The sequence below is a fragment of the Bos indicus genome, chromosome 5, assembly GCF_029378745.1.
Source record: "Bos indicus isolate NIAB-ARS_2022 breed Sahiwal x Tharparkar chromosome 5, NIAB-ARS_B.indTharparkar_mat_pri_1.0, whole genome shotgun sequence".
In the NCBI taxonomy this organism is placed as follows: domain Eukaryota; kingdom Metazoa; phylum Chordata; class Mammalia; order Artiodactyla; family Bovidae; genus Bos; species Bos indicus.
This window is the reverse complement of record NC_091764.1, coordinates 57,523,900-57,550,997: the sequence shown is the minus strand read 5'-3', so window position 1 is coordinate 57,550,997 and position 27,098 is coordinate 57,523,900. Positions and strand designations below refer to the sequence as shown.

The window sequence follows — 27,098 nt, the reverse complement described above, 5'->3', positions numbered from 1 at the left end:
GTGACCAATTGTGCGTCCCCGTGGCGGATCGCCAGCCAATGAGTGGTGGCGGCGCTGACCTTGCTCCACCAATAGGGAGAGCGCAGATGGGCGGGGAGGCTGCTTCCTGGAGACCGCAGGTGTAGAAGCAAGCGCCGCACCCCGACCGGGACGGGCTTCCGAAGCTGGCAGGTAGGTTTACCGAGACTGGGAAGGGGTCCTTAGAAAAATGGTGGGAGGAGAACAAGCGGGGTGAGTGAAGCGGCGGCGAGCAACAGACCGGAAGAGGAGCGCTGAAGACAACCCTAAGGGAAGACGATGAAGGAGAGGGGGGCCTGGGAGGAGCAAGGGGGCTAGTTCAAATCACTGGGGTTTAGGGAATTTTAGGTAGAGAGCGGGCCAGATCTGCTTCCTAACCCGGCGTCATCAACTTAAGGGCAAGCACGATTTTAAAAGGGCTAAGTTCAGATGATCAGAGCCGCCCTGAAGTCGGGACTAGGGCTCCACCTCTCGAGACGCTCAGCTCACGTCCCTTCCTAGTTCAATGTAAAAGCCCTGGGCACATTCTTGCAGCTGCCTGCTTACATGCCACGGAGATGAGAGGACGGGGGAGCCCCAGAGGAAAAGGTGGGGACTAAGATACACTGAAGGCAAGAGGAGAAGGGGACGACAGAGGATGAGATGGCTGGTTGGCATCGCCGACTCGATGGACATGAGTTTGACCAGGATGCCAGGCTTCCCTGGTGATGGACAGGGAAGCCTGGCATCCTGCAGTTCATGGGGTCTCAGAGAGTCGGACACAACTGAGTGATTGAACTGACCTGAGTATAGATTAGAAAAGGTAGCTTTACCTCCTCATCCCTCCTTAGTGGTTCCTTGTTTCCCATGACCCTCTTCTGTAATTTTGGGTGTACCTAATGTCTTCATGGTTCCTTATTAACTTCTTAAGGATAGTGAGATACTTCTGTTACCCTTGCTCCTTGAGGTGCGCCAAGCCTATGCTTACTCCTTCAAGTTACAGTTGAAGTGTAAGGATCAGAAGAAAGATTATCATGTCTCTAACATATAGAGAGTGCTCATCTTGCCTTCTGTTTTTTCCCCCAAGTCTTCAGTTTTTCCTTTGTGTGTAATGGGTTAAGTTCTTTCATTCCCAATAAAGTCCGGGGGATTTGGGCTACTCAGGAGACCACTTGGAAAAACGGACTCCAAGAAGGGTGGAGAGGAAATTAAGTTGGTCTCCTGCCTGATCCCCCACTGTGGTAGGATGAATGTGGGGGTGGCACACAGCGAAGTAAACCCCAACACTCGCGTGATGAATAGCCGGGGCATCTGGCTGGCCTACATCATCTTGGTAGGACTGCTGCATGTGGTTCTACTCAGCATCCCCTTCTTCAGCATTCCTGTTGTCTGGACACTGACCAACGTCATCCATAACTTGGTGAGCACTAAACTATGCCCCTTTACCCACCCCAGGCTTTTCCCAACCAAAAACAATTACTTGGGATTTCTGTCTTCCTTTTGGGATCTCAGCTGAGGGACTACTTTATGCTCTGGTACCTCACACTGTCCCATTCCCTCCTCCCAGGTTATGTATGTCTTCTTACATACGGTGAAAGGGACACCCTTTGAGACCCCTGACCAAGGAAAGGCTCGGCTACTGACACACTGGGAACAGATGGACTACGGGCTCCAATTTACCTCTTCCCGAAAATTCCTCAGCATCTCTCCCATTGTACTGTGAGTCCAGGGGGAAATAGGGGAGATGCTTCAAAAGCCAGGTACAGAGGTCCACAGGGAACCTTTAAAAACAGTGGACTTCTACTCACCTAGACCCTGTGAAGATACATTAGCTCTAAATCTAGTGAGAAAAGTAAAAAGTAGAAGACAGTAAGCAAGCATTACTTGCTGCCTCCTTGATGGTAGGAGAATGGAGAAGGCACTGCTGCTGCTGCTGCTAAGTCTCTTCAGTCGTGTCCGACTCTGTGCGACCCCACAGACAGAAGCCCACCAGGCTCCCCCGTCCCCGGGGTTCTCCAGGCAAGGACACTGGAGTGGATTGCCATTTCCTTCCCCAATGCAGGAAAGTGAAAAGTCAAAGTGAAGTCGCTAAGTCGTGCCTGACTCGCAGCGACCCCATGGACCGCAGCCCACCAGGCTCCTCCGTCCATGGGATTTTCCAGGCAAGAGTACTGGAGTGGGTTGCCATTGCCTTCTCCGGGAGAAGGGACTAAGAAAAGATAAAACAAGTTATTTTATACTTCCAAAGAAGTGAATAAAGGCAGAACTGATGTAAATCTGTGAGAAGTGGTAGGAAAAAGGATTCTAACAGTCACACAGGCTAAAACTGCTTCAGCTGTCATTTGCCACCTGTCACTAAAAAGTTTTTTTTTAAAAAAGCACAAATTTATAAATCTCCAGTTAAAGGTGCTGATTATCTCCCCAACCCCAAAATAAATATTGTTAATATAGCTGAAATATTTTTAGATATGCTAGGACTACATGCAGTAAAACTGGTTATTTAAAATAGAAAAGAAAGTCGCTGGAAAGGCCTGGATATGGATAGGGAAGGCCAACTTCATTCAACCGATTTCTTCTCTCCCCAGATACCTCCTGGCCAGCTTCTACACCAAATATGATGCTGCTCACTTCCTCATCAACACAGCCTCACTGCTTAGCGTACTGCTGCCCAAGTTGCCCCAGTTTCATGGGGTTCGTCTCTTTGGCATCAACAAATACTGAGAGATGGGGCTGGGGACGTTGGAACAAAGGGCTGTAACATCCCTCCTTTCTCTATACAGCCTGAGAACTATGCAGCCTTTCCCAAACGCCCCCACTGGAAATGCAAACTTTCACAAATTTTCATTGGAAAATGGGGTCCCCTGGGCCCCACCCTGCTAGGAGCAAGTTTCTTTGAATCAGGAAAGACAGGTGAGGTAAGGGGCAAATCACTCTCCTCCACAGCAGGAAGCCATGCTTGGGCAGCTTTTTGGTTGATTAAGGTTTTCCCTATCATCCACTCCCACCACCTTCCAGCTCTGTTTTACTGTGTTTTCCTTATAATAAAGATAATTTTTTTCATATATGGCTACAGTTTGGTCAGCAGTAAGGGTAGGGAGATGTCTTCATAAAGCCAGAGAAGAAAGATGCAACAATGACTGACTTACAGAACTACAACATTTCTTTAAGGTATTTTTTTTATCCCCCTCCCTTGGTCCAGCAGGAGGTGCCCTTTACTCTAACACTTAGGAAGGAAAAGATTCTCAAATGAGAAAAAGGGCTCCAGCTATATGGGCAAAGAAGAGAGGGAAGATACAGGTTGCCAGTTACGTATTTATAGAAAGATAATCCCCTGGCTTTAAATAGATATGTACATACAAATATGAACAAACTTAAAAAAATACAAACCCTTGGATCATAAGGGGGCTGCCGGGAGCCCCTTTACCCTTCCCCCTCACCCAAGGGCAGAGGGCATGAATCTTGTTTTTTAAAAATTATTAGTTTTGGCCATCCCTGCAGCAACAAGCATGAAGTTGGATGATTACCCACAAGGTGAGAGTTCCCACACTCTGAACTCTTACGTATCTCCTATAATTAGGGTTACATGCTTTCTTGTTCTTTTAACTAGTATACTGGGGCAAAGGAGGGGGCTCCCTCCTGAAATGAGTCAAGAAATAAGACAGAGTCGTTTGGGGGTCAGGGGGGAGTGTCATCTGCTGTAAGAAGCAAAAGACAAGATAAAGGCATACAGACCCCAGGGAAATACCCAGTTCCCACACTATGGGAGATACCGTCCAGCCCAGGTCCAGGCCCCGGGTTCTTTGTTCTAGACATCCCCTACTTCTTTGGTATTGTCAGAAGACAAGATTCAGTTCCTGGGTGCTGGTGGAGGAGGGAGAGTGGTTCCAGGGCTTCCTAAAAGTACTAAGTGAACAATTTGAGCTTAAAATTTTCCCTTTTTTAAATATTTAAAAATAAACAAATCAAACTCCATCTGGTGCTGTACACAGCCCTTTTGACTCCCTGACATTGATTGGAGGAAAGAGAAGGGGTGTCAACGTTGGAAGGGCCTCCTCACTTTCTTCCGCCGCTTCGGTTTGGCTTCTCCCTTGGGTACTGTGCTGTTGGGCTTGGAGGCTGCAGTGGCCCCAGGGCCGGGCTGAGGAGCTGCAAAGAAGTTCCCGTTGGACATCTGGCCTGGGGGTACTTGAAAGATCCGGCTCAAGAAATCCTGAAGGTCAGCAGGAGGGGCATCTGGAGTAGCTCTGAGAGGAAAACAGAAGGCATGATGAGGAAAGAGATACTGGAGTCAAATGGCTATCTAGTTCATCTACTTATACATATGTTAAAGACATACTGAGTCAGGTCCCAAACACTTAAATGGTGAGACACCTACATGTCCTAAATAGCATGTCATTGGAAACCATATTCAGAACTAGAACAGTGGATAGATGGTTGAGAGAAACACCACCTACCTCTGCCGCCCACTGGTGCCTGGCATCCGTGAACCAAATGAGATGTGATAAGGGACTCTGTGGGTATCTGGGGAGATTCCCACACGCTGGCATCCAGCCCACTCTGCAAGCATGAGAGACAATTAGCCAAAATATCACAGTTCTGAGGATATATGAGCCCATACTTCCAGAGGACAGAAGTATACCTGTGATATCATACACCTTTCCATCCATCAGCGCAAAGTAGGTGATTTTGAGGCCCAACATGCTTGACTCTGCCCAAAAGTCACCTTCCTCAGCAGGATGCAGCCTATTACACTCAGCACAGTATCTGGCACTCTTAGGTTCCCGGTCCATTTCAAACCTCCTGAAATTCAACAAAAGAACAGTTCCTTAATAATACGTTAAGACTACCTAGAGCATTGCTACAGTCTCATTACTGATGTCTCATTGGCTGACAAGTAGGATTACTGACAAACATCTAAAATTACCACCACTCAGTTGTTATGTATGCCTACGTACGCCCTGCCCTCAACCTATCTTAAAGCCAGAAATACTATCTTGTCTTCTTGGTAATTCACATCTTCAATCTCTTGACAATATGGCAAAAGTAGAAAGTCAGGGTCTTTTTATTTACCATCTGGATCCCACAACTACCAATGATACAAGGAATGTTTTTGGTCACCAGTTCCCAAACTGGCTGTCCCAGTCCTGTCCTATTTAAATCATACCTATGCTTTCCCTGGCATCGGCTGCACATCATCGTATTCATTGCTTCTTGCAGCTTGGACAGAAACTCATTCACTGACCGGCTCAGCTCATTTTCTGCCATTCGTTTCCTGAGAGAAAAACAGTTATGTAAGTCAGGATATTGAGTGAGGGACAAAGGGAGACAGGTCTATTGGCCTCTTGAGGCCCTTGGCCAGCTAGACAAGCCACCTCCTCTGCCTCAGAGAGCCTTCATCTGTAAGTCCAGGGATCTCTGCTATTGAAGGTTATTCATTTACCCTACCTGATAATTTCCTAGCTCCAACTTACATCTCATATTCCTTCCGTCTTTCAGGGTTGCTGACAATGTCCCAAGCTGCCCGCAAAACCTTGAAGGCTTCCTCAGCACGAGGATGATGATTTTTGTCAGGATGAACCTACCAAAACAGATTTCATTACATATCCATTCCAACCCTCTCCCCATCTTGAGTCAAAATAACCTCATATCAACAGGTTATTGTTGATAACTTCCTATTTAACACCCTTTTGAAGAATCAATATAGCTTAATGGTTAATTGCTCTGGCTCTGCAGATCGATCTGTGTTTAAGTTCTGCCTCTACTGCTCATTAGCTTCATGACCTAGACTATTTTATCTATCATGGACTGTTAGTATTAAATGAGAATACACATGAAGCAGAATACAGAGAATCTGGCACTATGGTGACCTACCACTCTAGTGTGCCTGGAACTGTCCCAGTTCTAGCATTTAAATTTCATGTTTCAGGAAACCTTTCAATTTCAGGCAAACAAGGATGGTTGATCACCCTGCCACACATACTTAACTCTTATATTTTAACTTTGTTGTCAGTCATAGAGTTCCAACAATCCTCAAATTCTCATATCTACTCAAAACTTCCTACAATGGTTTGCCTTTCTGTTCCAGGTGTGAAATAACATACCATGACCCTCAGGTTTTTAATCCACTTTTCAGCCTTTTCTCCAAGACAAATAATATTCTCACTTGCTACAGTTCCCTGATTTTTCCCATCCTCATGCACCAAAAACAGATAAAGCTAGTCTCTTGCAGAATGCTGTCATCTCTCTCATATCCCCAAGCTTACAGAATGCGAGTAATGGTCATGTTAGGGCCTAATAAGGGCAGTGAGAGGCTGTATAAAAAACTACAGGGACTTGCCTGGTCGTCCAGTGGTTAAGACTGTGCTTCCAATGCAAGGGTGCAGGTTCAATCCCTGCTTCAATCTTAAGGAACTAAGATCCCACATGCCACATGGCTTGGCCAAAAAGAGCCCACAGATACTCTGGCCAAGAACAAGGGGGTAACTTCAGGTTGTGGGACAGTTTTACTAAGGTTCAGGGAACTTTACTTCAATAAAGTAAGTTGAAAATGAGAAATTTTGAATGACATTCCCCAAGAGACAAAATCTGCTAAAAGACATGAAGGTGAGAAAAGACCTCTACCATTAGTAACGATTTGAGTGTGAACACTGTTCCTCACTCTCAGAATAACCCAGGCCATCCAATAAGGGGTATGTATTTCCCACCAAACTAATTTAGTTATCTGGTAAGTTTCAGGTCTGGTATTTTATTGTACCTAAAATGGTTAATGGAAACTCTGGTTGCCCATTCCTCTTTCATGTCGTGCAACCACTGAGGTAATCTGCACACTGGTATTTTACCAGTCAAGTTCCATACACTCAAATAGTCCTCCAATGCAATTTACACACATTACTTATAGTCATGGACTTCCCAGGTGGCGCTAGTAGTAAAGAATCCGCCTGTCAGTACAGGAGATTTCAAAATGCAAGTTTGATCCCCTGGAGGACTTGCAACCCACTCCAGTACTCTTGCCTGGAGAATCCCATGGACAGAGGAGCTTGGCAGGCTACAGTCCCTAGGGTCGCAAAGAGTCAGACACGAATGAAGCGACTTAGCATGCAGAACTCACTTATATTCCTAACAGTTTTACTTGTACAGAAATAGCGGTAACAATCATATCTAAAAATAGCAATCAAATATCTACTTCTAAAAGCAATTTGATTGCATGCTTGTATTAAACCATTTCCCTCAAGCATTTAAGTCACAACCACCTATATCCTACCTAATCACCAACATTTTCATGTATGACATACATACATACATGGCTCTCCAAGATTTATGTCCCATTCGCCTTCCCTTTCCCAACCTGGTTGTTGGGTCTTGAAATAGCTTTTCTTTCACCTGGTCCTGGAATAATCACTCACATGTACTCTCTCAATCTTCCCACACTTGCCTCACTAGGAAGACAGTTGGATTTCCCTGTGTTCAGAAACCCCTCATTTGTTCAGGAGGAACTGATAAGCGTTCTGACTAGGCCTCTTCTCCAACCTACTCGGAGGGACTTCACCTGGATATTCCAGGTGAATGAGTCCAGCACTGTCTACTATACCAGGTTCATTTATTTTCATTGAGAAAAAGAATTTCATGATACAAAACTTTAAGGGAAAGTCAGATCCCCTTTACAATTCTTTCCTGAGAATTTAAGATAATTTTCATCTTCAAGTTGATTTTCTACTCTCCCTTCCTCTGCTGCTGCTGCTAAGTTGCTTCAGTCATGTCTGACTCTGTGCAACCCCATAGACAGCAGCCCACCTGGCTCCCCCGTCCCTGGGATTCTCCAGGCAAGAACACTGGAGTGGGTTGCCATTTCCTTCTCCAATGCATGAAAGTGAAAAGGGAAAATGAAGTCGCTTAGTCATGTCCGACTCTTAGCGACCCCATGGACTGCAGCCTACCAGACTCCTCCATCCATGGGATTTTCCAGGCAAGAATACTGGAGTGGGTTGCCATTGCCATCTCCGTCCCTTCCTCCACTCCACCTAAAAATTGTAATGGAAAATAAAATATGGGAACAAAGAACTGGAAAGAGAGAGGGGTACTCACCATCACTGCCAGCTGCCTATAGGCCTTCTTCAGTTCAACATCTGATGCTGTGGCTTCAACCCCCAACACGTGAAAAGGGTTTAGCTCATCCTCAGGAACCCCAGCCATGGTCAAGAGTCGAGCCACTTCCTCTTCAGGCTGGCAGTAACGACCACCAGCTACAGGTGCATTCGCCTGCCTATTGGTCCTCTGTTTGACCCAAGGTAACTCCAGCCAACCCCACTGAACTATTCTTACCAGCTGCTGCCAGGGCCTGCTCTCTCTCAGCAGAATCAGGCAACGCTGCCAGGTGGGAGAAGCCAGCCAAGAGAAGATCCAGGTGGCTTTATCCCTCCAGCCTAGCCGGTCACTCAATCCTACCAGAAACCGCCAGCCCAACTGTAAACAGCCCAACAAAAGGGCCAGAGCCAGGAGCAGCAAAGCACCCACAAGCCTAAGAAAACGGGTGAACAGCCCTGCCCCATAGCAAAACCCCTGGCTCAGAAACTGGAACATCACCTGCGCCCAGCCCCGCAGCCGCCCTGCCCACACTCCCACCCAGACACGTAAAAGGTCCAGATCACTGCCTTTCAGCTGCCTGCATGCATAGATGAGATGGCCACAAGTCTCCACGTACTCCCCTACTAATACTAGCAGTTCGATCAGCCACCAGAAGCCTGCCTGTCCAAGCTGACACAGTTCCTCTGCTCCCCACAATCCCAGTCCTCTGCGTTTATCTGCCTGACTCCGTTTCCGGCCCAGCCGATGTCTACCAGGGGATCTGGGATCTCTTCGTCCACCCTCCCGAGTGTCCTCCTTGGCTGGAACACGGTGCCGTTGTCTCCGGGGTGCAGGTTTCTTTTCACTGGGCACACGTGAAACATCACTGGGAAACTTAAGAGGTTCCTCTTCATCATATTCCCCTTCCAACTCTTCATCTTCCCCCAAAGCTGGAGAGGTACAATGGTGGCAAAAGTTGCTAGAAGAGCTATCTCTTCCCTCAGAGTAAGGCCCTTCAGGGATTCCAGGGGTTCCCTGGCAGTTACAAGTAGATGGAATGGAAAGGAAAGAAGAGTTCCCATCATCCTGGTACCCAGTTTCATTCTCTCTTGAGAGTTCCTGGTCCACTCCTGACTCTTCTGAAGATGCCTCACTCTGATCAGGGTCCTCTTCAGCCAGAGGGGGTCCTGGACCCCTTGGGGGTCCATGGCTTGGATCCGACCAGTGGGCTGGATTTGGGGGCTGTGTGTACTTAGGACTAGAGTGCTCTGTGAGGCAGCGGGTACCATTAGGAGCAGACCCCGCTGAGTCCCTGAGTCCTGAGAATGAAAGTATGTCAGGGTCCACAGAGGGTCCTAAAGTCCTGAGGGAGGCACCACCACTGTGGTGGGCTCCACACAACCCTCCTTCTCCGGGGTGCTTCTGGGCCATGACCCCGGGGCTTCCTGAGGATTTTAAGTCACAGCCATCATGGTGACTTCTGATGCCTGTAACAAAAGTATCAAGTGGGGATAATCAAGGATAGGACCAACAAAAAGGTTAAATAATCTTAAATTGGGTATATATTGAATGCACCCACCTCCCTTGTTTTAAAAATTCGGGGGCATTCATCACTAAGCAATAAAGCCAATACTACATTTAACGGCAACGCTGCTCCCTCCCCCCAACTCCTCCAAGCTCCCTTATTATTTTTTCTTTCCCCAGAAAGCTATAACCCTGAAACAGGGGAAAAGGGAGGTACCGCAAAGGGTGTGGTCCTGGGGTCACTCTTAGGAAAAAGGGAAAGACGACCGGAAAGGGGGCCGCAGGCTGCCAGAAAAGGGTGGGGACCGTGCGGCCCTTCAGGAATATCTGGGGGCGGAGCTTGAGACTGCCCCTGACAGAGTCAACCCGTTAACCCTCGAGCTGGGTAAAGGGGATCAAGGTAACATACCGAAGAGTGGCGGTAACTCCTCCCCCTCGAGCAGCTGGGCCGAGGGCCAGGGGGAGCTACGAGAGCAGCTCCCCCGGCTCCGCCTCCCGCTCACGCTCTGCTTCCGCCTTCCGTCCCCGCCGCGGCAGCCGATTCGCGTCTACTTCCACTTCCGAGGTCACCAGGGAAGACACGGGAAGGAAAAGTAAAAGCGGTCTGCCGAGGTGCAAGCCAGTCCCACAGGCTAAGTAGAACCAGAGGAGGTGGTCCTGGGGAAGCGCTGGCCCCGCCCTTTAAAGGGCCCTCTGCTGCCGCCCTCCGCGTGCTGAACTGGAGTCCCCGAAGGTTGCTCCACCGGAAGCGGAGCAAGCGGGCGCCGCAGCAGTGCCTGCGGACTGGGAGCAGATTCTCAGGGTTCCTCTGGCTGTGTTCTTGGGCTTTGCTGAGTCCAGGAGATAGAGGAAAGCCACCGAGCCCAGTCTGTTTCCCTTGCAGACAAAATCAGAGAACGTAGAGAAACCACCGCACTGATCCCTTCCCTGCTGCCTGTAACGAGGACGGAGGCCTTTTGGTATCATGCGGGGGTGGAGCGGAGGGGAGGACGCCCCGGGCCTGCCCCCGCCCTGGACCTCCTTCGCTGCCCCTTCTTTCCCAGCAACCCTCGGCCCCCCCAGCGCCTGACCCAGCTGGCGAACTGCCTTGTACAACTGTAGCTCCCACGGCCCGGATCCGCCCTTCTGGGTGCAGCTCTCAGGCCCCGTCAAGAAGCGGGCCGGAGGACTGGGAGCGTGGCTCCACTGGGCTTAGTAGCCGAGCGGAGTGCCAAAAAACACTGCCCTTATCTGTGTGCTTCTTTGCATCTCGTTTGCATACCAAGATGTTTGGTCGACGCTGACAAGCGCCCCCGCCCCCACGCAGACCCGGCTTGGGTACCCTCTGTCGGTCCCCTGCTCTGCAAACGCCTCTTCGTTAGTCCCCCTTCCAGACCCCTGACTTGCTCCGCAAGTTTTTCTACCCATGAACCCCTCGCCGGCGCCCCAGATCAGTAAGAGCCCCTTCCTGGGGTCCCCGATCCGGACCACCAAGTTCTCCAGGAGACAATACTCCAATTCTCTGGGAAGTGGAAGAAACCAAGCCGGAGTAGGGGGGCGCTGGGACACCAGTAAGGGATTTGAAAGTTTCGAGTTGCTGAGTCAGCACATAGGTATTCAGAGACCATTCCCCAACTCTCTTGCGGTTCCCCAAAAACCCCTCCCGGCTATGGCTGGGGGTCTCTGATCCCAGCCTAGAGCAGTAGGCAAATTGGGTCCCCCCACACACACACAGGGAAAAGATTTGGAGGGTCCCGCCCCGTGATGTCACCCCCCCCCCACACACACACACACCCTGTCCCCTTCCTCCACCCCCCAAGCTGGTTGCTTTTAGCTCACTGGGGCTTGGGCTGCGATACGACTTGCAAGAGTTTAGGGAGCAAAGAACAGAGTGGCTGTAGGGGTGCCCACGCCTGACAGCCACCCGGACGCCTAAGACTCTGGGCAGGGATGCAGCTGGGGGTCTAGGGAAGCACGTCTACCCCCTCCTTTCCTCAGCCCTGACAGGGTGGTGAGTAGTTAACACCCCCTCCCCAATCTCTCCTTGAATAGGGTCCCCAGACTTCCAAGAATTGAGGAGAGGAGCCCCAGGGACTCCCCAAGCCAAGTCCCCTCCCTGCCTGTTAAGATCTTGATATCCAAAAGAAGGCAGCTGAAAGGAAGTGCCTGCACCTACTCTACCCCATTCCTTTAGTGCCCCCAATGCCAGCCCCTCCTTGGTGTTCTCCTTTCAGGAACTGAGTTCAAATCCCACTGGCAGCCCTGACACCACAGGGAAAGGGAAAGGTAGAAAGAGTCCCACCAGTGTCCTGAGGGGAGGATGTGAGATGCCTGTGAGCAAGGCGCCTGCTCAGTCCATGAGGGATGGGTGGGAATTGGACTGTGGCTGGATGGACACCTTCCCCCAATAACCCTATCTCCACCTGAAGGCAAGGCTTCCCAACCCTGACAAAGTGTCAGTTACTGTCTCTATTTGATTCCTCTTCTGGTGTCTGATTTTTTTCCCTCTTCCCTCTCTGGGGTTGGAGCAGCTGTTGGGAGACCCCCACCATGACTCATTCTCTCCTCTTCCTTCTCCTCCCCCCTCTACTAACTCCACCCTTCCCCGTCCAGTGGGATGATTTTGAGTCCCAGCTGTAGATGGGACAAGCTTTCTTTTCAACTGGAACAGGCTACTGAGCCTTTAGCCTGCAGTACCCCCTTCCACAGATGGAGGACTTCCTACTCCTCCCACCCCACCCTGAAAAGCCAGGGAGCCAAGACTCATTACCTGTTAAGATTTGAAGTTCCACTTAAGGTCCTTGTTTTAGAGGGTGATAGACAGCTGACCTCTCTCATCCCTTTCCTGTAGCTTTCTTCAGTTTCCCCAGCAGAACCAAGTTCCATCCTGAAGTTGGCTTTTCTTTAAAAGAAGGGCATCCTCGAGGTTCATGGGCACCTGAGTTCCTGTCCCCTTACCCCCTTGCAGGTTTCCCAGCCCCCTCAAGACATTCATGGGTGGATGAGAGGAGCTGACACTGATCTTCCCCTCTGTGACAACCTTCTCTTCGGCCATGGAGGAAGCCTTGCTGCCCCTGGCCATGACCTCTGACCCCAGGCCCTTTAATCAACAACTCCCAGAGCCTCCAGACCTGAGATGTGTCTTGCAACCCCAGGACAATCCTGACCTGGCACCCGCCCTGGTGTGTGCCCTTTGCTGCTGCTTTGGAATCATCTACTGCTGCTTCGGTGAGGGCGGGGCCAGGGTTCTGGGGGGCAGCTGCCCAAGACTGTCACCCTCAGAGATGACGCCGGCTTTCTCCTTTGCTCCTGAGCCACCTCTACTCCTCTGTCGGGGGATATCTACCTTCAGTGCATCCAGTGCCACTCTCGCCAGCTCTTCTTCCATCCCCCACGCGCCCACTCCTTCAACTCTGACCCCTAGCAACTATCATTTTCCCTCCCCTTCCTCCTACTTCAAAATTCCATTCCCCAGTAACCTGAATTAGCCTGCGCTGATTTCTTCCCATCTACCATCCCTGAAAGGACAAAACCTTTTCTCTATACTTATTCCCCTCAATTCATCCATCTTACCTCCTGATTTGCTCTCCCATCCCCTCACAGTTCCTGAAAAGTCCCTGCCCTCACTAAGATGATCCCTTTCTGCCCTTGGCCTTGAGGTCCCTGGGGGTGCTGCTCCTGACTTCTGCTCCTCTGGTTAGCCATTCCTATCCCTTCTGAGTCATCAGAGCCCAGCCCTGTCGATCTTCCCCCACCCAGCCCTTTCTGCCTCTCATTGCCTCCTGCCTCCCTTCCCAGGCTACCGCTGCTTCAAGGCAGTGATGTTTCTCTCAGGCCTGCTGTCAGGAGCCCTGGTGATCTTCCTGCTGTGCCATAAGGAGCGAGTGCTAGAGACACAGCTGAGCCTGGAGGTGAGCGCGGGCATTGCGCTCGGCATCGGACTGCTCTGCGGCCTGGTCACCATGCTGGTTCGCAGTGTCGGGCTCTTCCTGACTGGTCTCCTACTAGGCCTAACCCTGGGCGCTGGGGTCCTGCTGGGCACGGAGCCCATCTACCAACCACCTTCAGCCTGGGTACCAGCTGGGGGGCTGGTGGGGCTGGCACTGCTGGGAGCCCTGTTCACACTTCGGTGGCCACGTCCTTTCACAGTTCTGGGCACAGCCCTGCTGGGTGCTGCAGTGCTGGTGGCCTGTGCTGACTACTTCCTGGAGGGGCTGGCACTGGGCAGTCGGCTGGGCCAACGCTTGCAGGCACTTCCAGCCTTGCCTCCTCTCTGCTGGTATAGCTGGGTCTTGCTGGGGACCTGGCCAGCCCTGGGGGCCCTTGGGGCCCTGGCCCAGTGGAAGCTCATGGATGAGGAACATGGAGGCCACACCAATGGTGAGTTACCACCGTGGTATAGACAGCAGACAACCTATGTCCCTGGTTCCCAGACTTAAAGAGGTGAAGGGGGAAAATACACCTGAGGGCAAAAGATAGAGGCAAAAGATACACCTCTAAGGTGTCTGAGGCAGGCCACTGAAAAAAAGTTAGAGTTGGAGGAGTCAAAAGTCTGGGTAAGAATGAGAAGAGAAATTGTCGGGAGGTTGGGGAGTAGGGAAGAGTTACTGGGGACTGATGTGGAAGGAAAGGAAGATCTCAGGGAAGTCAGAAGGGAAGAGTAGGAGGATTCCGAAGAAAAGTTTCTTTAGAATAACTGGGAGGGGGATGAGGTTTGAGAGACATAAGCAAATGGGTTTCTCTAGAGTATGAGTGTATTTGGGGGTGGGTTTCAGAGTCTAAAGAGGCCTCCCTGAGTCTGTATTGTCCCCTCCCAAGCAGTGGTCTTGAGCCACCAGCGAAGGCATCTCCAGCTCCTTCGAATCCGTCATCAGGAGGCCAAGTGGCACCGGACCTCCCCTAGGGCAGGGCTCTGTGAGGGTAGCTACAGGCACCAGCTCCCTGCCAGCGCACGGAACCCTGCCGACAGTCTGGCTCCAGTGAGTGGAGGCGTGGGGGCTGCCCTGGGCCTGGGGCAGAAGGCACAGGGGGATGGTCAGGGAGGGTGGGTTCTGATCCAGGCCCTTTCTTCTACCCTGTCTGCCCTGCCCCTTCAGAGTTATTTCCAGAGCCTTCGAGAGCGCCAGCTAGGACCAGGCACCCAGGCCACCGCTCCCCACACTGTCCTGGACCTGGATTCTGACTGTGGTTCCACTGTCCCCCTCACTGCACCTTCTGGTTCCACCCACCCAGACCTGAGCCTAAACCTCCACTGATGCCCTCACCCTGGGAACAAGGGCCTGGGAACACTAGGTGGGCAGGGCCTGGGCCCACAGAATCCACACACAGACTTCCCCACCTCTTGGACTTGGGCATGGAATCTGTGCTCCAACCCAGACCAGGCCTGTAGGGATATGTTTCAGGGACAGATAGAGAGGACTCTTGTGGGGAAAGGAGAGGAATGGAAGTATGAGTACCTACCTCTGTCCAGTAATAGAGGTGTCCTGGTCCCTAAAGTAACTGACTCCCTAATTCCCTTCAAACCAAACCAAGGAGGGCCATTACCCAAATAGCCTTCTGTGTACCCGCCTCAAAGTGCCTCTCAATGATCAAATAAGGGGTATTGTTTTCATAGGACCTACCTATAGAAAATCAGGAAGGCTCCTAAAGCACTTGATAGCTTTTTGATGGGGAGAAGGGCACCAGTGGAGCTCCGGGATCCCTGATTCCCAGGCCCCTCATCAGGGAGCAATTGAGTTCCTGGTTAGCCTTTCTCTCTGGACCCCCAGACACAAGCCCCCTTCTCCTACCTCAGTTGGGGGTATCTATCCTCCGTGGTGCTTCCCTTTCCCTTCTCAATGTGGGGAAGACCACAGGGCACTGCCTGGCTCAGCACCCACTGTCCCTCAAAGCTGGCTTCTTGCTTCAAGCTGAGAGCATTGGCCCACATGCCAGAATCTTGCCCTTTTGCCCAAAGGAGCCTGGTCTTCAGAGCTGTGTGGGAGACAAGTGCCTTCTCTGTCTCTCATTATAGGGGACACTAATCTCCTTAACCAGAACATCGTCCCAGCCACTAACCTGTTCTAACTCTCCGCTCCCCTGATTTACCTGCCCAAAGTCTGTTCCCTGGTTCCTCAGCATGAAGGAAGATATGTCCCTCCCCTGGGCAGCAAGGTTATGAAGGAAGGGGAAAAGAACATGGGAATATGTGAATAAAATGACATTGAACACTGAACCTGGGAGTCTAGCCTTTCTGTTGCTCCTCTTTTCTTTCTTTGCACCCCCAAACAACGAATTAGCCATACTGACAAGTCCTCTGTCCCTTAAAGATCTGATGAAGGTACTTTTATCAGGCCAGACCACTATAGGAGTGGCACACACACAGCCAGAGGAAGAATCATTCTGTCCTCTCTTACGAACATGGTGCACGCTTGCACAGTTGCTCAGTCGTGTCCGACTCTTTGTGACCCCAAGGACTGTAGTCCACCAGGCTCCTCTGTCCATGGGATTTCTCAGACAAGAATACTGGAGTGGGTTGCCATTTCCTCCTCCAGGGAATTGAAACTGTATCTCCTCATTGGCAGGTAAATTCTTTACCACTGAGTCACCTGGGAAGCCCTGTGAACATGGAGTTAATATTTATTAAACACAAATGTGCCAGGCACTTCACACACAGTATTTCTTTTAATGCAACAACCCTGCGGGATTGGTGTTAACCTTATTTTTCAGATGGGAAACCTGAGGCTTAGTGAGGTTAATTAACTTGCCCAAAGTCACAAGCAAGTTGATGTGATTCTCAAGGATTCCAAAGCCATTGCTCATTTTACTGGCCATGCTGTTTCCTTGTTCTTTATCTAGGAAGAACAGGACCCAGGCATTCCCAGCTGTGGCCTGCTGTCAGCTAAACACCTGAGGGATGTCTTTCTTCTACCAATGTCCTCCAGAGAGAAAATGACACAGTTGGAAGTGCTATCTAGGATGGGGGAGAAATGGACGGAGCTGGAGGCTGAGTTAGAGTCACTGACCAGGAGGGAAAGAGTACAGGGAGGTGGTGACTGGAGCTGGGTGGGTCATTTAGAGGCTTGAGGTCCATGGTTCATGCTTGTGCTGCAGCAGACATTTGATTGAGGTCTCAGGCCTCTGAGAGAGTGACATTACCAGGGAATGAAAGGGTGCTGAAGTCTGTGACTGAGGGGATAACGTCCAAGATTGTATCTCTGGGTGAGCCGCCAGAGTTCAAGGTGTTTCTATGGCCCAAGGAAATGGTATCCAGTGTTATCCTGTGGCTGCATGGTCTGTGCCTGTGACTGAGGAATCAGTGTCCCCATCAGATGCAGTGGTGTTTGGGGGACGACAGTGCATCCAGTTGTGGGCGATATCTCTGGGAAAGCCTTTCTCTGCTCGAAGCTGCTGATTGAGGCGCCAATACTGTTTGCCCTTGAAGAAGTAGACACGGCCGTCCCGCCAGCTCATGGCGGCCGAGGGCTGGTCTGGCACTCCTGTAAACAATCCCTTGGTTGGTTTAGGGTAGCGGCTGAAGTCAGTAGTGGCCAGCTCATCCCACTGCCAGTATCCAGAGCCCTAGGTGTGGGGTCAGCAGCGAGAAGAGAAGGATGACGAGAGAGCTTAGAGAACCTGCCGCCACCCCCACCGAAGTCTATTCTCAGCCCATGGCAGCTGCAGAACTTCCTTCCAGAGCAAGTCTTTGCTTTTCCATGGGAGGTAGCCTGCCCCTCCTACGAAGGATTTGCCCTTCCTTTGAGCTTTATACCTTAAAGAGGAACACCTTTTTGTTGATAGGCCAATAGAGAGCAGCATCCAGGTTGGGTCCTACCCTATTCAGCTTCTTGGGAAAGCCAGGAGACATCTTGAAATTAATGTAGCGCCACACCTTGTCTCCTGAGAGCATATAAGGAAAGAACAAGTCACCTCTGTCCCCAGGTGATAACTTTCAGTTCCTCCGTTCCACCCTCTAGAAACTTCTCATCCCTCCCTCCTTCTATGGCATCTCTAATCACAGGCCCTCCTCCAGTAGCACAGTGTAAACTAGTGCCCTTACCTTTAAAGAAGTGAATCCATTGCGTCCGAGGAGAGTAGACAGCTGCATCCAGGTTTCCTGGGAGCCCCTCCCAGAGGGCAGACACTTGGAACAAGGGACCCAATCCTGAATCTGTCACGGTCCACACATAGTTTCCCTTGAAGGCGTAGGTCTTTCCTCGGGGCCCTAAGAGCAGGAGGTGTGTCAACAAGTCAAAAAGACAGGTATCGGGACTTCCCTACTGGTCCAGCAGTTAAGAATAAGCCTGCCAATGCAGGGGACACGGATTTGATCCCTGGTCCAGGGTGATTCCACATGCCTCAGGGCAGCTAAGCCCATGTGCTACAACTACTGAGCCTATGGATTCTGGAACCCTTGAGCCACAACTAGAGAGACCATGTGCCTCAACAAATTATCCCACATGATGAAACAAAGACCTGCTGCCACCAAAAAAATTTTTTATTTTAAGACAGCAGTCAAATAAAGACTTCTGGGTATCTCAGGCAGGCTGATTCCCCAAATATTCATTCAAGGAGAGGATTGTTAAGAGCAGAGAAGTGTTCAGCCTCTCCTTTGTCATTCACAGCAAATCAGCCCTGTGGATAGCTGCTCCCACTTAGGGACCTCACCTTCTACTCCAGGTGGCTTCCAAGTTGTACTTCCATGTGGGTATAATACCCTCTCTAATAGACATTCCAGTCAAGACTGTTTTCTCCTTCTTGCTGTATTTCCGGATGTGTTTAATGGCTCTCACAGGGCAACAACGGAGGTAATGTCCTGCTTGGCCCATCTTGAATTTAGCTCTGAATCCTCCCTCTCCAGGCCACTGCCTCCATCCATGGCCACTAACCCCTGCCTAGAGACTAACCTCCACTGATCACCCTGAGGTCCCATGTCACTCCCATTTGTCCAGGTCTCAAGGTCAGCAGCATGCCCCACTGCCTGCCTACAAGCCTGGAGGGAAAGGGTCTTACCTAGCATCACGGCATCCAGGTCACTGCTGCAGGGGTCTGGCATGGGACTGGGTTCTGTGGGCACTAGGGGTATAGTCGGGAGTGCCGTGTCTTCTTCCTCCTCCTCCTCCTCTATCTCTGGGCTCTTCTTGCCTGCAAGGTAACATAATACTGCTCAGGAAAAGAACTCAGAGCACTAGCTTCCCCACTTTCCTACTGTAAGTTAAGCTCAGAGGTCGCATAGAGAGGAAAATGAAAACCTGGAGAGCTTTCGTTGGTGGGAGAAAAGATCACACTGATACCAGCAGGAGACACGTTTTAGTTTTGAGAGGCACTAGAAAGGGAGAGACGGAGAAGGCAATGGCACTCCACTCCAATACTCTTGCCTGGAAAATCCCGTGGACAGAGGAGCCTGGCGGGCTGCAGTCTATGGGGTCGCTAAGAGTCAGACATGACTGAGCGACTTTACTTTCACTTCTCACTTCCATGCATTGGAGAAGGAAATGGCAACCCACTCAAGTGTTCTTGCCTGGAGAATCCCAGGGACGGGGGAGCCTGGTGGGCTACCATCTTTGGGGTCGCACAGAGTCGAATACGACTGAAGCGACTTAGCAGCAGCAGCAGAAAGGGAGAGAGGGGATTTCTGGAATGTTCATTCTTCATCCACTAGAGCAGGTGTAGGAGGAGAGAGGTCTAGAAGGAAGATTAGACCTGGAAGTGTCAGAAATAGAGCTCCTGGGAGTTCCCTGTGGGCCTAATGGTTAGGATTCCAGGCTTTCACTGCTGCAGCCAGGGTTCAATCCCTGATTGGGGAACTGAGATACCACTAGCCACGCAATGAGGCCAAAAAAAGAAAAACAACTCCTGAAAATGAAGAAGCCTGAATAACGTGGCAAGAGGAAGAGAAAGAAGCCAAGCCATTTCCCTCCGTGAAGATTAGACCCGTGTCTTTATGCTTGAAGAGACACTGGTCAGACTGACCCTCGTGAGGACTAGGGGAAAGGACTGACCATAGAGAGCCTGGATCCCAGCCACATCATCAGGGTGCAGCTTGAAGTAGGGCCGGTAGCCAGCGTAGACAGGAGCCATGAGGGCCTGGGTGTATCGGGAGTGCCCCAGCCCCAGGGCATGGCCAATTTCATGGGCTGCGATGATGCGCAGGTTCACCCCCCGGTAGGTCCCCTCAGTCCAGAGCTCATCTTCATCAAAGTGTACGCTGCCCAGCTCTGGGATGTCGGCATGGGCCAGGACCCGCCCTGGAAAAAGGCAAAGGTAGACAGGCAGGAGATCAGAGGCTCCTAGGGTGGAGCATCCCTTGCCTGTTATAAACTCCAATTACTCTATTCCCTTAAAATCTCCCCAAGTAGATTGATTATCTCTTGGACACCTCTCACTCCTTTCAGATTTCCCTGCCACAACCCTGATCTCTCATGGATTCCCATCGCTCTGTCCTGTTACCTCTCAGTCACTCTGTTGTCTTTGGAACATACTCCAGTTCCTCCCTGGAGAATGCCTTGAGCAGAGGAACTTAAGCTAAGGAAGAAGGCATAAGCTTCAAAGAAACAGGCTTGGTAAGGCCCCAGGGAGATGACATGTTGCTCCCCAAGGGAATATTAGAAGGTGGTTGGAGAGTGTAGGGTGCAGTTGAGCATAGGAGGGTAGCCTGACATTAAGTTTCCAGAGTCACTGACTCAAGGAGACAGAGGTCTGTGAGGTGGGAGAGCTGAGAGCTGGTGCCTACCGGGCCCGTCAAAGGAATTGGAGCAGTACAAGCTATGGCGGCCATGGAAGGAAAGGCGGATATCAGCCCAGCCAGCCTTCACCTCGCGGAAGGTCAAGGGAGCCACATTGCTCCAATACTGGAAGGCTTGAAGCAGGGCTGCCCGGGCTGTTGAGGATGGTAGGGTAGACGGTAGGTTCAAGATGCGGAAGGTCAGATGCTTCTTTCTCCAGTGGCCTGGTTATTGAACCAAAAAATAGATTAGAAGCACAGATACCTTTGCCAGCTCTGGACAGCTCCCCTGAGTGTGGGCACTCACTCAGCAAAGCCATGAAACAACCTTTCCAGGCAAGTGGTGATCAGTCAATTGCCAGATTACCATCCATTCAACGATGAGCTGGTCCAGACTGTCCCAATGTCACCTGTGCTCCAGAGTCATGACCCCCCCTTTTCCCAGGCTCAGTTCTCACCCAGCAGCAGGTATTTAAGAGTCTTCTGGTTGAAGGGGTCCTCCAGGCCACACCGGGGCTGCCTCATACGGGCACTTGTGGCGTCATCCAGCTGACCTGAGACTGGCAGCTCAGATGCTTCCTGAAAAGCTCTGGAAAGATGGAGAGGGATGGTCCAGCAGGACAGGGGCATCTGGAATGACTAAGAAATGGGGATAGCTCTTTGGTCCCCTTTTGCCCAACGTAATGACTGAGAATGGCACTAAAGCTCTGGAGGTGATGGGATCACTCCAGGATCCAGTCCTCATAATTGGGCCTTCCTCTTCTGTTCTGCATAGAAGGCAATACTCCAACTTCACCTCCCTGTGTTCACTCTCTTATTTGGGTAAATTGCTCTCTGGTGTTGCCTTCTTCCTCTACTGCAATTTCTAACCTCCTCCTGCCCTGGGAAATGTCTTACTCCTGCTCTGAGACTCTCTCACCACTGCTACCACCTGAGGGCCCGTCCTCCCTCTGCCTTCTCCCCTCCTGGCTGGACACCCCGTTCCCAGTCCAGCCTACCCACTCTGGGGCAATTTCATCCATCATGTACCACAAGTATTGTGGCTTTTCAATGGACTGGGAACATATCTGAGAAATCACCCATTAGACCGAAAATAAGAAAAGAAAACTTCAAAACAGAAAGAAATAAATGCTGGATTAAATATCTTTGAAAGGCAACATCATGTCAACAACTCAGCTCCAACTCATATAAATTACATTGCTTGCAGGATGTGACCAAATAATAGTATTTTGGATATAATGTGGGATGGAGCCTCCAAAGAAGTGCTTAGGGCCTAGGAAAATCCAATAACTGTGCCCTCATCCTTGACTCCCCCTCTCACCCCTGGTCCCACCACGAATTCTCTGGATCCCTGAAATGGATGTGAGGCAGGCAGAGATGGGCCTGGGGAATGGAAAAGGTGAGAAGAGAAAAAGATCTTGTGAACTTGACCCTGAAGGCATGCACCTTACAATCTCTCACCTCAGCGCCTCTATGACATCTTCTGGCCTGAAGTTGTCAGGTCCTTCTAGAGGCTTCTGTAGGTAACCATATTGCAACAAGTAATCCTATGATGAGGGTAGGGGTCAGCAGATAAAATCAAAAGGGGATTAGTCTCTGGGTGAAGCTTCTACATAACCTAACAGCCCATTAGGATAGGAGGGGACAGATGTGGAAGGACTGAAGGAGAGGCATCTTAGGGGAGTATGAGGGGAGGGAGTAGGGATGGGTAGGGGTGGATATGGACTAGAGGAGCGAAGGGCAGGGCAGGCAGTTGTAGGTCAGAAGAGCGGCTTAGATGGGACTAAGGAGCAGTTCCTCCATCCCTCCCCCAGCCTGGGTCTGGCTTTCCCAGGAGACTCACCACAGCTGCCTCCTTCTCTCCAGGCCCCACAGCCCGGCATGAGACGGTCAGTGGGAGTAGGAAGCCCAGCCACAGCCGCTGCCAGTTCATGGTCCCACCAGGCAAGAGCTTCAGAGTTTGTGCCCTCCGCTCTGAGAATCCTGGGAGCCTGAGGGAGCAGGGCTAGGTGGGGGGGGGGCTCTTTCCTCCAGCTCTTTTCACTCTCCAGTCTCTGGTCCTCTTTATAAGACTTCAAGGGAGGGAAACTGGGGGGGAGTGTCAGTAGGAGGTGACTCAGGCTAGAGATGTGTTGCAATTCACCATTAACCCCTGCCCTGCCAGAGAGCAGAAGTCAAGAAGAGCCTCCAACCCAGCCCCCAGGGTCCTCTGCTGGACTCAGAAAGACTTCCCATGTTGTCCTGGAGGTGGGCATCCTGCCAGGATCGGAAGCAGAATATCTGCCGAGACTAGAAATAGGGACTAGAGCCATCCTCTGAAGTTGGGCATTCCTGTGACCCAGGGACCCCTGGGCAATAAACCCCTTATCTGTAACTTTCACGTCTCCCTGTCTGCTCTAGGACAGGAAAAATAAAACCGAGAGGTAGGAAGCAAGTTGCTTAGGTGCTTGGGTTGCAGATGAAAGAACGAAGGGTGAGATCTCAGTTTCTTTGCGTCCAAGATCAAACTGAAGATTCAAATGCTCTTGAAGCCTACTTGTGTCTGCCTTAATAAAAAGTCATTATTTAAAGCCCTTGATGAGTCTGGAATGTGTGTGTGGAGGTGGAGGTTAACTAGGAAAGGAAGAAGTAAAGTCTAGAGCCTGCCCGCAGGGAGGTTTGCAGACAGGGTGAGGTCAATTCAAATACCTGAAATGAGGGGAACCAGGATATCAGGCAAGAGGTGTCCCATCCTGAGGGTCATGAGGCTGTGGGAAGGTTCTCAGAGAAGGCAGGCTTTGAGCTGGGCTGTGAAGGCTGGCTATGAGTTGGATGAGGTCAAAGAGTCCTGAGAAACAGCGACAGTGCTGGTCTTGAGTAAAAGCGCAGAGAAAAGTCAGTTGTGCTCAGTGAGAGGTTCTAAGGGTCTGCTTTATTCACCACTAAGTCCCTAGTGCCCATTCCAGGCTAGCTCAATGCTTTCGGTGGTGCTTAATAAATGTTTGTCAGACGAATGACCAGGGTGGGAGAATGACTGGGAGGCAGAGTTTAGAGAGGGTCTTCAATGCTATTTAACATAGAAGAGAAAAACTTACGTTAGGAAAACCTACTTAAAAAAAAAGGCGGGGAGAAAACCTACTTTGGACCCACCAAGGTTATATGATTTTTCTGCACTGTTAAACTTCATTGTAGTAGAATGAGAAGAAAAAAGAAAACTTTGTGTCAGGTGATTTCTGTATTGTGCTGTGCTAAGTTGCTTTGGTTGTGTCTGACTCTGTGTGACTGTAGCCCACCAGGCTCCTCTGTCCATGGGATTCTCCAGGCAAGAACACTGAAGTGGTTAGCCATTGCCTTCTCCAAGGAATCTTCCCCATTCAGGGATCGAACCTGCATCTTCTGCAGCTCCTGCATTGCAGGTGGATCCTTCATCGCTTGATTCACCAGGGGAGCTTTCCATTTCTATATTATTCCATTTAATTCTCATTATCCTCCTATTAGGGAATAATTATTCTGGCCTTTTTTTTTTTTTTGTCTTTCCCGTGGCTTTTTTTTTCCCCCCCAATATTGTAGTGGTTTTTGCCATACATTGACATGAATCAGCCATGGGTGCACATGTGTCCCCCATCCTGAACCCCCTCCCTCCTCCCTCCCCATCCCATTCCTCAGGGTCATGCCCTGAGCACCCAGTCTCATGTATCGAACCTGGGCTGGCGATCTATTTCACATATGATAATATACATGTTTCAATACTATTCTCTCAAATCATCCCATGCTTGCCTTCTCCCACAGAGTCTAAAAGTCTGTTCTTTACATCTATGTCTCTTTTGCTACCTCACATATAGGGTCATTAGTACCATCTTTCTAAATTCCATATATATGCATTAATATACTGTATTGGTGTTTTTCTTTCTGACTTACTTTGCTCTGTATAATAGGCTCCAGTTTCATCCACCTCATTAGAACTGATTCAAATGCATTCTTTTTAATAGCTGAGTAATACTCCATTGTGTATATGCACCACAGCTTTCTTATCCATTCATCTGCTGATGGACATCTATCTAGGTTGCTTCCATGTCTTGGCTATTGTAAACTGTGCTGTGATGAACATTGGAGTACACGTGTCTCTTTCAATTCTGGTTTCCTCAGTGTGTATGTCTGGCCATTTTTTAATGGAGGAAATGGAGAGCCAAAGAAGGAAACGACTAAGGACATGGAGCTCCTAACTGGCCTGGCATATGTTCAACCCCTTCTGCCAACTCGTAACCTATGCTCTTTCCATTCACCATGCTGACTCTTAGAGCTTTTTTCTGTGAGTGGTTAGGAGCCACTGCAGTTTCCACCATCATTTGTGCATCACACATTTCTATGCCATTCACATGCACAAGGAAGTAGGGATAGAAATGAGGGAAAGGGTTACTGAACTCATGTTCTCAGTAGGATGCAGTTCTGAGCCTTTCCCCACACCCCAGGCTGAAAGACTGGCAGGCCACTGGAGAACCCTTCACACCCCAGGAGGGAGGTGGGGGATCCTCCTGATTCATCGTTGCCCTCAATGATGCTGGTCGTCTTGACCCACTCAGCACTCAACTGGCTCACAGTCAAGTGACTAAGTCTCAAATGACTGGTCAGGCAAGCAAGGACAGAGCCACCAACTGATGAGTGACAAAAGCCACGAGTGAGGCCGTGATCATGGCTGATGCCCCCAGGAAATGAGAGAGCTTGGGAACCAGCCCCCTGCAGGGTTTTTCTCAGCTCTGTCCTTCTCTCCCTCTTTCTATCACCGCTCAATCCCTCTTCTTTTGAGAACAGGACATGGGCCAATTGAAAATTATATATTTTTTTCTGATTAAAGTCTTCTCTATTTTTTTTTTTCTGAATAAGTTATCCATTGCTCATTACAGTAAATTTGGAAAATACCAAAATGAGCAAGAAAGAGAATGAAAACCACCAGTAAATTCTACCCAAAAGAGAACCACTAGCAACATTTTGATGCAGTTACTTGAACCTGTCTGTGGCTCTGAGCTCAGCTCCAGCTTTGTCCGCCCAGCCTCAGGCCCTGGGTGGGTGGAATGGAAGAGAAAGTGATAGGAAATACTGAAGTTAGTAGGGGAGGGACAGGAGCTTTGCAGGCTGTGGAGAGAGGGAAAGGAGTAAAGTAAAAAGAATGTGATGGCAGATTACTCCTTCCCTCTAGACACCTCATAGAGGAGAAAAAAAAAAGCGGGAGTTGGGGAAGAATGTTTAAGAGTATCTGTTAGAGTGTTAATGAGAGAGATAGTTGTTGTTGATGCTGTTTAGTCACAAAGTCATGTCCGACTCTTTTGCAACTCTAAGGGTTATAGCCCGCCAGGTCCTCTGTCTGGGATTTCCCAGGCAGGAATACTGGAGTGGGTTGCCATTTCCTTCTCCAGAGAATCTTCCCAGTTCAGGAATTGAACCCCTATCTCCTGCGTCTCCTGCATTGGCAGGCAGATTCTTTACCACTGAGCCATCCAGGGATGCCCAAGAGATATGGTGGTTATTATACAAGGTAAAGTGTGGATACTCACTCTGGCCCTGGAAGTCCCTGGGGGATGGAGTCACATTCTAGACATTAAGGAGCCAGAGAGAGAACAGAAAGGGAAACTGTAAAAGCTGCCAAATAGTTTATCTCATTTAAATCTTGACAACATCCCTGTGGGCTGGCATTATCACTTTCTACAAAAAAGGGAGGGCTTCCACATGGCTCAGCGGTAAAGAATCTTCTTGTAGTACAAGAGATACAGGAAGCGTGGGTTTGATCCCTGGGTCAGGAAGATCCCCTGGAGGAGGAAACGACAACTCGCTCCGGTATTCTTGCCTGGAGAATTCCATGGACAGATGACCCTGGTGGGCTACCATCCATGAGGTGGCAAACAGTTGGACACAACTGAGCACAAGTACAAGAGATCACAGAAAAAGGAACTGAGTCTCTAACAGGTCATTTCAGGTCACACAGCTTGGAAGCAACAGAACCTCAGGCTCAAGCCATGATCTTTGCAGTCTCTCAAGAGTTTCCACAGGCACCCAAACAAACCCCCTAGAGCCAGAAGCTGCAGACTGGATGTGTATGCAGGACTGCATGACTAACTGTTCCCATAATGGTATCAAGACCTCCCTGCCACCAGTCCCCTCCTCTAAGCCATGCTGACTCCGCTCTTTTCCCCTCTGAATTTGTCATCACTCACTGGGGGACATGTGGGAATGTGTGTGACGGGTTAGGACGTGCGGTCTGCCTGACCCAAAAAGAGAACTTAAGTCTGAGAGAACTCCTGGTTCTTTGGCTGGCTTGATCCCATCCTGCAAACTGGTTTTCCTCTCTGCTGAAGGACTGTGGCAGAAGAGTTTGTATAGAAATATTGTTTAAATTAAAATATTTTAAACAGTAGGAGCAAGAAATAGGTTAAGACTCTGAGAGTATTCTCTAATGTTCAGGGTCTAGGGGGCTGTGGGTGGAAGGCAAAGGTTGTTAGAGGTCTCTAAGCCCAGGAAAAGCCAGTCTCTAAAACATCCCCACCCATCTTTGACAATATCCTTCCCTGAAGGGGGTGACTTGGAAGGCTGGACATCCTAGTTAGTATATAAAGGGCAAGTCTGGGGTCTAAAACTGGAAGTGAGAAAAACGTACGGTGTAACCAAGTTAGGACTGGCCTAGACATTGCTCTTGATCTAGAGAAATGTGGGAAAAACAATGTTAGCTTCTGGCCTGTTTTTTCCTTGGAGACCTGAGAGAGTCAGGAAAGAGGGAAGTTTCCCTGGCTAAATGGGATTGATTTCTCCCCAAGCCGTTACCTTGGAAACCTCTGTTTTTAAGAGTACACCCCCTCCCCTTCCACAC

General features: G+C 50.0%; 4 protein-coding genes across 12 annotated transcripts; 2 read left to right on the top strand and 2 right to left on the bottom strand.

Annotated features, from left to right (window-relative positions):
* The first annotated feature begins 38 nt into the window (after window positions 1–38).
* ORMDL2 (ORMDL sphingolipid biosynthesis regulator 2) lies at window positions 39–3,057 on the top strand. Of its 2 annotated transcripts, none has more exons than XM_019961097.2 (4): window positions 39–171; window positions 1,243–1,417; window positions 1,565–1,716; window positions 2,583–3,057. In XM_019961097.2, the coding sequence occupies exons 2-4, from the start codon at window positions 1,244–1,246 to the stop codon at window positions 2,716–2,718; spliced, it is 462 nt and encodes a 153-aa protein (XP_019816656.1). In that variant the 5' UTR covers window positions 39–171; window position 1,243; the 3' UTR covers window positions 2,719–3,057. The 2 variants fall into 2 exon arrangements, with proteins under 2 accessions (XP_019816656.1, XP_070645631.1); XM_070789530.1 differs by lacking the exon at window positions 39–171 and adding an exon at window positions 583–606.
* Window positions 3,058–3,289: 232 nt separating this feature from the next.
* Window positions 3,290–10,186, bottom strand: DNAJC14 (DnaJ heat shock protein family (Hsp40) member C14). The gene is made up of 7 exons (XM_019961086.2): window positions 9,992–10,186; window positions 8,080–9,545; window positions 5,469–5,575; window positions 5,162–5,269; window positions 4,637–4,797; window positions 4,452–4,554; window positions 3,290–4,241 (listed from the first exon to the last, which is right to left on the bottom strand). Exons 2-7 carry the CDS (start codon window positions 9,487–9,489, stop codon window positions 4,031–4,033), a joined length of 2,100 nt encoding a protein of 699 aa, XP_019816645.1. The 5' UTR covers window positions 9,490–9,545; window positions 9,992–10,186; the 3' UTR covers window positions 3,290–4,030.
* A 49-nt stretch (window positions 10,187–10,235) lies between these two features.
* LOC109559390 (transmembrane protein 198-like) lies at window positions 10,236–15,775 on the top strand. Of its 7 annotated transcripts, none has more exons than XM_019961088.2 (5): window positions 10,236–10,541; window positions 12,530–12,789; window positions 13,360–13,941; window positions 14,380–14,540; window positions 14,658–15,775. In XM_019961088.2, exons 2-5 carry the CDS (start codon window positions 12,615–12,617, stop codon window positions 14,814–14,816), a joined length of 1,077 nt encoding a protein of 358 aa, XP_019816647.2. In that variant the 5' UTR covers window positions 10,236–10,541; window positions 12,530–12,614; the 3' UTR covers window positions 14,817–15,775. The 7 variants fall into 7 exon arrangements, with proteins under 7 accessions (XP_019816647.2, XP_019816649.2, XP_019816652.2 ...); XM_019961090.2 differs by lacking the exon at window positions 10,236–10,541 and adding an exon at window positions 11,345–11,572 and having other exon boundaries at window positions 13,396–13,941; XM_019961091.2 differs by lacking the exon at window positions 10,236–10,541 and adding an exon at window positions 11,347–11,572 and having other exon boundaries at window positions 13,396–13,941; window positions 14,383–14,540.
* A 386-nt stretch (window positions 15,776–16,161) lies between these two features.
* MMP19 (matrix metallopeptidase 19) lies at window positions 16,162–22,327 on the bottom strand. 2 transcript variants are annotated; one of them, XM_019961085.2, is made up of 10 exons: window positions 22,107–22,327; window positions 21,725–21,810; window positions 20,722–20,852; window positions 20,273–20,488; window positions 19,542–19,787; window positions 18,553–18,684; window positions 17,600–17,764; window positions 17,312–17,439; window positions 16,842–17,121; window positions 16,162–16,755 (listed from the first exon to the last, which is right to left on the bottom strand). In XM_019961085.2, the coding sequence occupies exons 1-10, from the start codon at window positions 22,194–22,196 to the stop codon at window positions 16,673–16,675; spliced, it is 1,557 nt and encodes a 518-aa protein (XP_019816644.2). In that variant the 5' UTR covers window positions 22,197–22,327; the 3' UTR covers window positions 16,162–16,672. The 2 variants fall into 2 exon arrangements, with proteins under 2 accessions (XP_019816644.2, XP_019816643.2); XM_019961084.2 differs by having other exon boundaries at window positions 16,206–17,121.
* Between the last annotated feature and the right edge of the window lie 4,771 nt (window positions 22,328–27,098).